General features: G+C 45.7%; 1 protein-coding gene across 1 annotated transcript; it reads right to left on the bottom strand.

Annotated features, from left to right (window-relative positions):
* Window positions 1–406: 406 nt before the first annotated feature.
* On the bottom strand, window positions 407–12,378 carry LOC135829741 (zinc finger and BTB domain-containing protein 20-like). Its single transcript, XM_065342131.1, has 4 exons — window positions 12,162–12,378; window positions 7,321–7,410; window positions 6,884–6,971; window positions 407–3,978 (listed from the first exon to the last, which is right to left on the bottom strand). Exon 4 carries the CDS (start codon window positions 3,936–3,938, stop codon window positions 2,202–2,204), a length of 1,737 nt encoding a protein of 578 aa, XP_065198203.1. The 5' UTR covers window positions 3,939–3,978; window positions 6,884–6,971; window positions 7,321–7,410; window positions 12,162–12,378; the 3' UTR covers window positions 407–2,201.
* Window positions 12,379–13,145: the final 767 nt, after the last annotated feature.

Genomic DNA, 13,145 nt, shown 5'->3' with positions numbered 1-13,145 from the left:
AAAATCCTTCTCGTGACTCCGAGTTTCGTGTTTCAAAAAACACTCATCAGACAGATTAACAGGTATGTATACTTCAAATTTGAGCCCTGAAACCAGGTGGTAGGTACAACATTACATCTTTAAGCAGAAGAACCCCCCCCCCACACACACACCCACACACACATGCACTCATGTACATAATGTATGCACGAACACACGTGTACACATACACACACACGCACACTCATACACACACACACACACACACACACACACACACATGCACATATGTACGCACGAACACACGTGTACACAATACACACACACACACATGCACACGCATACACACATTCACACACACACACACTCCCGAAAACAGCGGAGCAGACGGAGAGCACCACTACCATACAAAGAGGAGATGGGAAAATCCGATCAATATGCTCATTGACTCAAGTAAATCATCCATGAAGCAAAGCTAACTATTGCAGCAAAGGAATAGTATGACTTAACTATTAAGCAGGTGAACGGATTTGAAAAAGAAAATAAGTTTTCCCTCCACTTGACAGCACATTGGCAATAAAATCAGCAACAGCCAAGACAATTGTGTGTGACAGGGATGAGGAAAGTTTCCATTGCACGCAAATGGATCGTTATAGCGGCATAAAGCCTGTCAGACAAAAAACAACTGAGAGTAATGACAAGATCATTTTGGATAACTTAAGGACGAGGTGTTATTCGGCGCTACAGACAGCAACAGAACACTCATTAGCCGACGTAAGGAGGGGGAGAATATTTGCAATTCGTAAATATGGGCAACACGGACAACATAATAGAATCTAACCGGTAGGCATAATGGCAGCCGCGAAACGGGCTGCAGGAGTTCGTGAGTGCGTATTACAGGCTATCTCGTGGTGGAAACTTAGCACTAGATTTAATCGTCGAAAAGTACAGTTGATGTTTCGCGAAAGCATCGATGGATGGAAAGGTCATAAAAGTAAAGCTCCAGCCAATGGACAAAGCGCATTCTGCTCTTGGTCAAGAGCGCTAGGATTAGCATGTGCAGAAAAAAAAGCAATAATTAGGTTTGGTTTTTAACAGGCCCGAAGCGTGACCATGTTCGGAAGGGAATCACTATTAATTCAAAGAAAAAAAGGGGGGGGGTATTATCTCGGTTGAGTTGGAAGATTGTTATCGCTGAAGGGATGTACACTGGAATCAGTGACAACACCTTCCCTATTTATTGCGTTTCCTTGTCGGGGCCGAGAAAAGGGGGAAGTTAGTTAGAAGAAAGGACGCTGACAATATTTGGCTGCCGCAAAAAGAAAAGGCGATTGGGTTGTATGACTATAAAAATTAACACACTCAAGTATTAGAAACATGTGTTAAGAGTTACTCATTATCGGCAGTGTTTAATTAACACAATTAAAACATGAAAAGTGCCAGATCATGTTTATGTGACTTTGTGTGAGTATGAGTGACAGAGAGGGGAGCGGGGCGGGGGTCGAGAGGGAAACAAACAAAAAAAGAGAGAGAGAAAGAGAGAGAGAGAGAGAGAGAGAGAGAGAGAGAGAGAGAGAGAGAATAGAGAAAGAAAATAGAGACAGACAGACAGACAGACAGACAGACAGACAGACAGACAGACAGACAGACCGACAGACAGACAGACAGACAGACAGACAGACAGACAGACAGACAGACAGACAGACAGACAGACAGACAGATAAATAGATAGATAGATAGATAGATAGATAGATAGATAGATAGATAGATAGATAGATAGATAGATAGATAGATAGATAGATAGATAGATAGAGACAGACAGACAGACAGGCCCACAGGCAGACAGACGGACATACCGGGAGAGATGGGGAGAGGGAGATGGAAAGGGAGAGAAGTATAGAGTGCCCATAAGACTCAGAGCTGTAAGTGTATGCGTACATGCAATGACAGCCACCACTGAAAGGAATTGCTATTTCCCCAGTAGTCTGGATCGGCGGAACTATCCACTCACCGTCATTATTGGGAGAAGTGGAGGATAAGCGTACTGTTGAGATCTATTTCAAGTTGGCTAGTTTGACCTGGTTACTCGATGTAGGCATCCAGGTAGAGGCAGTAAATTATATTATATTACTGAACTCTCCACATCTCTAAATTCATTGCCATGGCAAGACCAGATGAAGAGAAGAGAATGTGTGTCATGCACGAGAAATTCATGACCGAGCTTAGTCAACAATGACCAAACGATAAGGGTCGTGCAATTCATCGCAGGAATCGGATTCTATGCGGTATCCCTGTGAAGCCGTCATGCTGCCCGTTTGGATTCGCTGTACGGACACAGATGGGAACTCAGGACTTGAGACTGGAGTAGCGTCGGCACAGGACCTGGTTGGTAGCGGCGACAAATCAGAGCTGCTGCTGTTGATGCTGCTGCTGCTGCACTCGCTGGGTGAGGATAGAGCCTGCTCTGTATCGTCACTCTGCGGTGCAGAGGTACGTTTACCGGAGGTTGCAGCGGCGTTGGCACTTGTGTGGCGTGCAAAGTGCGCTTCGAGGCGGGCACGCGAGCTGAAGCGCATCTTGGGGCAGAGCGAGCAGTTGTAGGATGTCTCAGTGGCCTTGTGCACTTGCTGGTGCAGAACCAACGATGACTTCTGAGTGAACGAGCGGTTGCACACGTCACACTTGTAGAAGACGATCTCCTTCTTCTCGGTCACAACAGCTTCTCTTGCCGGACCAACTTTGAACGGAGAGCGTGGCGAACGGCCAGCGGATGGTTTCTCGCTCTTCACCGTGCGCTCATTGTGGATGGCGCTGAGATGGCGAGCAAGGTTGCACTTGTAGAGGAAGCGCTTGTCGCAGTGTTCACACACCAAGTTCCTCTCCATCATCTGAAAGCTTTGCCGCTTTTCCAGTGAACCCTGACTTATTTGGTTGGTGAACGACTGCGCGATCAGCTCCATCGGCGTCGCCTTGTGGGGATGAGACGGGCTCGTGAAGTGATATGGCTGCGCTGGCTGGTAGTGCTGCTGCTGCTGCTGGCGTTGTACATTGTCCGGAGAGAGTGCTTGAGAGAACTGTGCTTGGTATTGTGGTGCGAGGAAGATGGTCGTCGGCCGCTGGTACACATTCGGCTGGTAGGGAGTGTTGCAGGGCATTGCCTGCACGCTATACTCACACGGCGTCACAATCGGGGTTACTGTACTGGTTAAAACAGGGAGCACTGTCTTTCTTCGCAGCAGCTGCTCGAGAATGCTCATTGTCTGCGCTGGTGGAGGTGGGATGGTTTCTTCGTCTGACTGCTTCTCTGCGGCGCTCAGAGAAGTGTCACTGTTGGACGAGTGCTTTCGCCGCTTGTTCTGCGGTGGTTCACTGACCTGGGTCGTATCTTCATTCATGGGCGGAGCGGTCGGCCACTGGCCAAACCTGGACCTGTCTTCTTCATTTTCCGGAGTGAGAGGAGGCTCAGGCCATTGGCGAACGGCCTCATTGTCCGGAGTGAGAGGAGGGGTGGTCATCGCAGCATGGATGGGTTTAGCCGTGATGTTGAGTCGGAGCATGTTGCTGCTGCGAGAAGCTGAACGGAATCGTCGTGCTCTGCGGTGCGCTACTCTCTGCTTGAAAGAAGCGTCGTAGTCACTCTCCGAGCTGCTGCTGGTGGATGGAGAGGATGAGCTGTAATGGATGTGCTCACTGCGCATGTGGTCACGCAGGCAGTCGTCATCCACAAACACGGCGCTGCATTCCAGACACTTGACGTCGCTGCGTACGCGGTGACGCTGCATGTGCTTGAGCAAGCGTGCCTGGTTGGCCAGCTTGGTGCCGCAGTGTGGGCACTGAAGAGGATTCTCCTTGGACAATGGCAAGTCACAGTCAGGAGTGCTGCTACCAACAAGAGAGTTGTTGTTGTTGTTGTTGAAGCGGTTTACTGCCTGAGGATGCATGGTTGCAGTGACAGACATGGCTAACCTGGGATACCGGGTGACACACACACTACACTACCTACAGAGGAATGCAAAACGGGAACACGACACAAAAGCAGCAAACAAAGTCCATCTTGATGTTTATAGGGTTGAGAGTGTGATGGACATGCGCCCTCATGCATAAAAAGCGAGACAAAAAAATAGAGATTCCTGGGCCCTCCCGCACCAAAATCGAGCCGAAGTCATTTTTTTTGGCACAGTTCACGTACATGTACATTGCTGATCGTGTGAGTAGATCTGTGACGGAGAGTCACACAAACCCGGGCTTGTACGACTCCCTACATACATACAAAAGCACACGCGTATACACTGCGACTCGTGCAATTCTTCATTGCCATATTTGGATCTAGAACAGTCCAGGATATGGGAGCAAGAAATTCGGTCAGGTTTTACTAAATTCGGTCAGGTTTTACTAAATTAGGACAGATATCATGCACAGGTGTATTCGGGAGTAGTTCTTTTCTGCATATAAAATGTTTGCTCATTATATGAGTGAAATTCGTCATTCCTGACGAGCTGCGACAACCTGCACGGCGAAAAGCACGCCATGTGATTTGTGATTGACTTGTCATTGTAGTCAACTCGCCCATCAAATTGTCAAGCGAGTGAATGAATACTGCAGGAATTTGGCGCTCTTTTTTCTCCAACCCTCGACTACAAAGCTCCCCCCCCCCCCTCCCCCATCGTTATTTAATCTTTGATATTTCTGAGCAACCCAAGTGGGTTGGTGTGCAACTTTGCTATGTCTTGTCTTGGTTAGACTGCATAGTCATGCACTCCAGTGCGCTAGTATTAGAGACTACGCTAGTTCCGTAAAGTACCGCCAGAGCGCCCCGTCTCGCCAGAGCGCCCCACCTTGATTTTACAGCCAAGGGAAGAAAATCGTACGGCAGAATGCTACTAAGTTTGTAGGATGTGAGAACCTTCGTGTACTAAAGTCACACTTGGTATGCTTTTATGTGGAGCTCGAAGGTAAACTGGGTACGGATTGACTGCACAATGTGCAATGTTTGTACAAGGTCCGTGTCGTATGACTTACAGACAGGAATCCACCTCCACAAAGCGGCCACGAAAGGACGAGATGGCGGGGCGCTCTGGCGGTACTTTACGGTAATGGGGACCTGCGCATCTGCACTCATCACTCGGTTCTCATGAACCCAAAGTAGTGGGCCCTTCGATCTACCGGCCACCCGTTGCAGGTGGAAATATTACTACTCTTTTGTCACCGTTTTGTAGAAACAGTGACGTCACATGCCATATCTGGACCTTCCCCCCATCAAAATGTATGTGATTTGGAGTTGCGGACATTTCAAAGTTACGGCCAGTGCTCGGTCCCTGACCGCCCGGATAAACAAGGTATGAGCATACTAGCTACCACGCTATCCTTCTTTTGCTCACTGAACGTAATACATGATCACTTTGCCAAAAACAACTGCGAATTTTGAAATAGTTCAAATACTACAGCGAGGAGACAGCAATTTTAGTACCACAATCAATAAGACGAGCTGAATCGACATTTGTGTATACTTTATTCATGCAGTGTAAAATGGTGGAGACAATGTGCACTAGAACGATGAACGTAGGAAGAAATCACATTCTACACTGCATGGACATGAGTAACGCTTACACAAATGTCGATTCAGCTCGTCTTATTGACTGCGGCACAAATACTACAAGAACTCTGCGAAGTAAAATAAATAGGAGTCAAACGGGTGTACCTCTAACTAACGAATGGGTACTTTTCTAAACGGACGGGTTAACGGGTACCCTTTAGCAGCCATGTTTAATTTTTTGCCCAATTTTCACATAAATCAAGATTTTAATTCATCTGTTCTCGGGTTGCATTTTGAAATCACATTGTGATTTGTAAATCGATTGGTGTCTGATAGTCGCAGGAGTAGATCTACTAGGTGCGAAAATGCAACAATGCAGACATCCAGCGTGGAGTTGTAAATAATTGACTCCCCCTGGAATACACGATCCCAGCAGTGTTGCTCCGTACTGACTGGTTCATCAAAATCCAAACGGGTACCCTTTTACTAACGGTACCTGAGATTAACGGTCGGGTACCCGGCACACCCCTTTGACCCCTAAAAATAAACAACAACAACAACAACAACAACAACAACAACAACAACAACAACAACAACAACAACAACAACAACAACAACAACAACAACAACAACAACAACAACAACAACAACAACAACAACAACAACAACAACAACAACAAAGGAATTCCGTTGAATATGTAGTGTCACATCATATTCTTTAGAAGCTTTTCTCTGGCACATTTTTTATCATTTACATGTATTATCCCAGTTCTGCAAGCTTACAATCATATGCTCAAGCGCAGAGCTCTGCCCTAGACTACCGTATTTCCTCGATTAATGGACCATGCTCGAATAATAGACCATGCTCAAATAGTAGACCATCCTAGAGGCCTCACGGAAAAATAGTAGACCATGCCCGAATAAGAGACCCGGTCTCTTATTTGAGTTCATCGCTTTGCACATGCGCACTAAGAAAGCACTTGGTGGATCAAAAAGGACCCGATTTTAGGTTGCGTAACTACAATTTTTGTAGTGGCTAGTGATTTCTTTCATTAAGTTCTATATTATGACGTGTTTAAAAAACCACCATTTCCAGCGATGTGCCGATGAAAATATAGTGGACCATGCCCAAATAAGAGACCCGGGGTCCAACCCTCTTCAAAAAACAAAAGACCGGGTCTATTAATCGAGGAAATACGGTATGTCTTTTTCTCTTTCTTTGCTCACCTATTGCTCATTACTTCTTTTGCAGATTTGGTCTGATGGAAAGTTTGGAAACCCCCTCGATAGGCGAAAGCCTTTGGGGAATCCTTTAACAATAAAAATTACAAAAATTACAGCAACAACAACAACAACTATCTATGGCCATACCGGACGCGCTGAGAGGGAAGGTAACTATCTGGCTGCTTGCACGCCGACAAAACTTGAGACCAGCTCACGACCGGGAAAAGAGGAGAATCTGGATGCATACGGAGAATGATGAAGCAAGGAATAAAAATATTCAACGTCTTGTCGCCAAAAATATGTCAGTAGACCATAGGTTTGAAACAAGATACGCACGTGTGTGTGCATGTGTGTGTGTGTGTGTGTGTGTGTGTGTGTGCATGTGTGTGTGCACGTGTGTGTGTGTGTGTGTGTGTGTGTGTGTGTGTGTGTGTGTGTGTGTGTGTGTGTGTGTGTGTGAGTGTGTGTGTGTGTGTGTGTGTATATGTGCCTGGGTGTGAGTACGTGGGAGCAGAATACATTTTCAAGTGTTCTCTATAAGATAAAATTATAAACAAGTATAATGCCATGCATATTAGACTTACAATTGGTTACCGCTGGAGCGAATATGGGTCCAGGCGTAAATCAAGTTGAGAATCCACTGGTCGTCACAACACGGAATGCTTCAAGGATGTCTGAAAGAGGACAAAAAAAGAACAACCGTTGAGGCGAAAATAAGCATAACATGGCAAAGAATGAAACAAATTGTGCAGTCATAACAATGTAAAAGATAAATGCACTAATTTCCAAAACGTTTTAATTTAGTGACGACTTTCCACTGACGTGTGTCACGCGAAAACGTTTTGGAAATTAGTAGTACATCTATCATTTACATTGCTACGACTGCACATTTTCACTGCCAAAAAAATAAAGAAATAATGAATTTTCAACAGGTAGGCGTGTTGTAACCGTAATAATTATACCATATTTCCCCGATTATTATTATTAAATTTTGAATAGGGCAGTCATATAAGTCGCACTTAATTGTAAGTCACAACCCATTTTTAGGTCTGAACCAAATTGTATCAAGACATTCATATGAGAAGGAGGTCACACTCGATTGTAAGTCGCATCTCCATGGCTCAACAGAGGTGAACATCTTCAAAACAAGTGTGCGATCAGGCCCGCCATTAATACAATCCTAGGTACATGCACCTTCCCCTCAACAGTGCACGTATGTCCTCGTGTAATAAGCGCACGGACTTTTGGACTCCAGCTTTTGCTCCTTCGAGCTTCGCAGATAGTGATGCCATCGCAATGCCATGTACTGCTGACGCACGAGAGTTAATGATAGCTTGCATGCCGTCCCGGCCCCCCGGTAAGACCGAGGTCGATGCCAGCTATCATTAAATCCGCTTACCCCTACACCACAGCGAGCATTAAGAGCATGATAGCCCCAAACACATACATAACGTGTACATGCCACCTCCTTACAGTGACACAGCACTTAGCGCCTGCCATGTGAAGATCTAAGGCTCTGCATGGTGTATTATTTTTTTAAATTTCATTTATTTATTTAATTTTTTAGTGTAGTAGATTGCCACCTGCTATGCTATTACGGTGAGTTATGTTTTTTTTTGTTATTTAATATTATTAAAAAATTATTAAATTTTGAATAGGGCATTCCCACAGTTTGTTGACCCCCTTCCTGCCTTAGTTCATGTGGGAATTGTATTTCCCCTCCATGCAGCTCATTTTGAAACCTCATTCCATTGGCCACTTTACTCCCACTTGGAACTCCAGCATTGAAAATTTATATTCCTCCTCGAGATTATCAATGGTTGTATTCCTTAAAAGAATGTGTGAAATCGTGAAATGCAGTGATATAGTGTGTATGGGCGAGTGCTACTTGTATCTTGTATCTATATTGCTTTTATTTTACATCGCAAGTCAAACGGGCAATCATGCCCAATGTTATGATGACGATGGAAAGGGAGAAAAGATTAAGAACAAGATTATTTAATAAATATTTATCCTGGATTATGGGGAGTGAAGAAAACGATGAGTCTAGGAATCTCTCCTTAGATCATCAACATTGGTCATGAACAGTTTCCTCTGAGACAAAAATGCGATAATACTCATTAAAAGGACACACTTCAGGCTCATTACAAACATCTTGAAAGTTTTTGTCTTCACAGGTATACTTTCAAGCCTACTTGTCAGGTGAAACGAGAGAGCTTGGAAGCTCAGGGCCCTACGCTATCGCCCTGCATGCATCCCCCGATACACTTCGCATACATACATACTAATTCTTCCAAGTTGCTTCACGTTATGATCTTTCATTTGAAAGCCCTATTTGAATATGCATTGTGGCCAGCCGTCTTTGATGGTCCGGTACGGTACGGGACAGGTACGGTCGAGGTAATACGACACCGTCTACCGCATTGATGACATAGGCAAAAAAAGCATAGGGATGTTATAAATTTTTCAATTCTCCTTTTTTTTCAGGCATAACCTGGGATTCGAACCCGCACTATCGCCCTACATGCATTCCCTCATACACTTCGCATTCATACTCATTCTTCCAAGTTGCTTCACGTTATGATCTTGCGTTTGAAAGCCCTATTTGAATATTCCGGCCAGCTGCATGTGGCCAGCTGCATGTGGCCAGCTAGCTGTGTTTGATTGTACGGTACGGTACGGGACAGATACGGGATAGCGCCAGGCGTGACACAAACAAACAAACAAACACCAAAATAATTAAAGCTGTGTGGACCCTGGCTAGCGCCAGACGTTACTGAAGTAACGTCTTCTGCATAGCTACGGGAATAAAGTATACTTGTGAAGACAAAAATTTTCAAGATGTTTGTAATGAGCCTGAAGTGTGTCCTTTTTATGAGTATTATTGGTCATGAAAGTCTACTTTCAATGGACGTGAGAGTTGAGATGTGCTAGGTCAGGCCAACTAGAGGGGAATTCTAGGCTGTGAGATTCCGAAGGACTTAACCCCTTCAAGTCTGAAAAGACATCCTACATATTCCAACTATTCAACCTCTATCTCCACGTCATTATGTTCTTTCTTCCTTCTTGTTTTTCTTCCTTTCTTTCTGTCTTTTCTTTCTTTCTCTTGCCATTTCTGGGTCCCCTCCTTTGCATTGGCTTCTGCCATTGGACCGTGAAACAAAATAAAATAGAGATGTCAACCTTTTCTCATCATATGCTCATTCACATGCTGTTCTTCCCCTTTTTCTTTGCAAGTGCCCACACTTTAAAAAAAATTCCTTTCCACTCTCTAGATCTCTCCACATTCGTCTTTGTGATAATCACAAGACAGCTTCAAGTTCTGGTAGGAAACCCCGTTCAGTGGCCAATCTACTCACAATCCCCCCCCCCCCCCCCCCAACTGTCATAAATTCCCTGCAACTTACATTGTATGGCCACCAGTCATCCAAGAAACTACACACAAAAGGGATTTTCTTCAGCAACTTCCACACGGACACGCACAGATTCAAGCGACACGAGGAGTTTACATTACAGACGCTCGTCCCCTGTAGCATATAGCTAGCATGCGGACCGCGCCCAGCCAGGTCCTTTTCTGGCGTCACCGAGCGCCATAAAGGGAGTGGGGCACTACACACAGACACGCACAGATTCAAGCGATACGAGGAGTTTACATGACAGGTCCTTTTCTGGCGTCACCGAGCGTCATAAACGGAGTGGGTCACGACACAGAACACGCACAGATTCAAGCGACACGAGGAGTTTACATGACAGACGCTCGTCCCCTGTAGCATTATTATTATTATTATTATCAAAATTTTGATAGGGCAATCCCCACAGGCCTAAGGCCTTCTTACAGGGTACCCTATATTTATAGCTAGCATGCGGACCGCCCGCCCCCTTTTCTGCATAAACGGAGTGGGCCACGACACAAGGACACGCACAGATTCAAGCGACACAAGGAGTTTGCATGACAGACGCTCGTTTATCCGTGATGCTAGTAGGTTTTACTCAAAGAATTAGTTCCTGTACGGGCAAATACTCATGTAAAAGACTTCAAACAATCTCTTCGAGACTAGTCACTGTATGACAGACAAAATTACAGTGACGGGACATCGATTACTCCTATTCTGAGATACCCCACAATGCGAACGCTACAATTTTGCGGCGTGCCACAATGTTCTGGAAAGGAGCACGAAGAGAACATCTAGCTAGATCGGGAACTTTCGAATCAGTTGAATCATACGAATGAAGTTTGGCGTGGCAGAGGAGTGTTACGGCATGCCTCACAGCTCTCAGTAGAAATGAACAGAAGTCAAGACAACACAATGAAAATAAACTGCAATCTCCTTCGAGTCCTGGTCGAGTGGTGGTGACAGTCAATTTTTTTCTTCGGACTTTCAACCCGATTGTACCTACCCCTCAGACTAATGAAAATGAACAAAACAATCTACACACACACACACACACACACACACACACACACACACACACACACACACGACACGCTGAAATGCCAGGAGACAGACGATAGATTTCTTGCTGGACGGTTGAAGCATTACTGACACGGGAAACGTTCAATCTGTTACGATGCTGATCTATAATATAATACCTATTATTTTGGGATTCTGCTTGAATCCAGCTCGTCTTCCCTAAACCTAAGGCATACGATACATTCAATTTGTTGTTATTATTATTATTATTATTATTATTATTAAATAATACGAAATAGAGGTTGCGACTTCGGCGATGGTTTTGTTTAGGAATGGGTTTGCTCCCACACTGGAGTTCGCGCTATTCCGCCGATGACTTGACACTTGCCTGACTCACGCCTGCCATCCAGAGAACACGAGAAGCCCATCAAACCTTCGACTCGGCAAACCTGCAAGAAAGCACCACTCCCGGCACAATCTTCCTCAGCCTACTCAAGCTCAACTGATGAGGGGTGAATTCCCCGAAACACTGTGTATTGAGCAGGGAGTGGTGCTTTCTTGCAGGTTTGCCGAGTCGAAGGTTTGATGGACTTCTCGTGTTCTCTGGATGGCAGTCGTGAGTCAGTCAAGTGTCAAGTCGTCGGCGGAATAGCGCGAGCTCCAGTGTGGGAGCAAACTCATTATTATTATTATTATTATTATTATTATTGTTATGAAATGACACAAAGGCAATGTTCAGCGACTTCCAACCGCCATTCAGTTACCAACAAGAGCCAGGAGTGCAACAAAAAAACACCAATTGTAAGGCCTGCAAATGCACGCATGCACGGAACACGTTCGGCATTGTGTGTTCCGCGTTGTTATAATAGACTACGCAATTCAACACGGTGCATGTCTGCACACTATAACAGTAGGCAAAAAGAAAGGAGAGTTGGACAAAAGGGAAGCACGATGACACAGGCACTGCTAGAAATACGGAGTTGCTGACAAATTTAAAGACATTGGTAACTCACCGAGGTCTTGTCTCCGTCGAGCCTGATAAACCAGCGTGTTGTTGATTGCAATCAGGTGCTGTTGCCGGTTGGACAGTTGACAGGGGGCGCGGTCGTACACTAGAAAGACGTTGAGTGACCAGAACGCGAGGCTGAAAGCAGCGCAGTCGAACGGCAATAGAAGCGAGGAACCCCAAACCACGCAACCACCGCGACCACCGTCAGGAAATAATAAGCAACCTCGTGTCGCCTCGCTCCAAAGTCTTTATTCCTCCGATTACTAGGACAACTAGGGGGTGCACTGCAGTACTGGTGGAGCATCGTGGCGGAGGAAGACCAGGGGCCCGACCGTATTTGGCATTTTGGGGATCCTGCCAGGCAGGCCGACATGAGCAGAGCTTATCGGGGCCCTCGCGTCGCTTGAACCCCGCAAGCTGGGCGAAAAGGGAAGAAGCGCTATCCAAAAGCGCTGCTTGATAGGGCGACGCTTCCAAAAAGACTCATACAGGCGCCTTATAGACAGTGGCGTTGGAAGCGGGGCGCAAAGGGGGCGCCAGCCCCCCCCCCCCCCCCTCTCCCCCAAACGTTTTGCCTTTGGCGGATGTAGTGCCGAAGGCCCGAAACTCTATGAGCATGTTTGTACGCGCAAGTGAGGAGCATGCAGTGCAGACAGCATAACTTAAGACTTAGTCATGCACTGCCGGCCACTCAGATCGATCGTAGTCAGAGCTAGCTGAGCATGTTGTTGTTGTTGTTGTTGTTGTTGTTGTATTCTTTTATTTATTTATTTATTTATTTCTGCACCTCGTGGCATGTCAAGACAGCCAATTGAATTGAGGAGAGGGTGAGACCAACCACGGAAGAAGAGAAAAAAGAAAAGAAATGAAGAGCACGTACACAAAGTGGTTTTCAATTCGCTCAGGGCACAGGCAATACTGCCTTCTCACCGGAGAGAGGATTCTCCGATTCCTACCAAAAACGAGAAATCTATGTTGTTGTTGTTTA

Source organism: Sycon ciliatum, chromosome 13 (assembly GCF_964019385.1).
Source record: "Sycon ciliatum chromosome 13, ocSycCili1.1, whole genome shotgun sequence".
Lineage (NCBI taxonomy): Eukaryota > Metazoa > Porifera > Calcarea > Leucosolenida > Sycettidae > Sycon > Sycon ciliatum.
The sequence above is the reverse complement of the archived record's forward strand: the minus strand, read 5'-3'. Positions and strand labels throughout refer to the sequence as shown.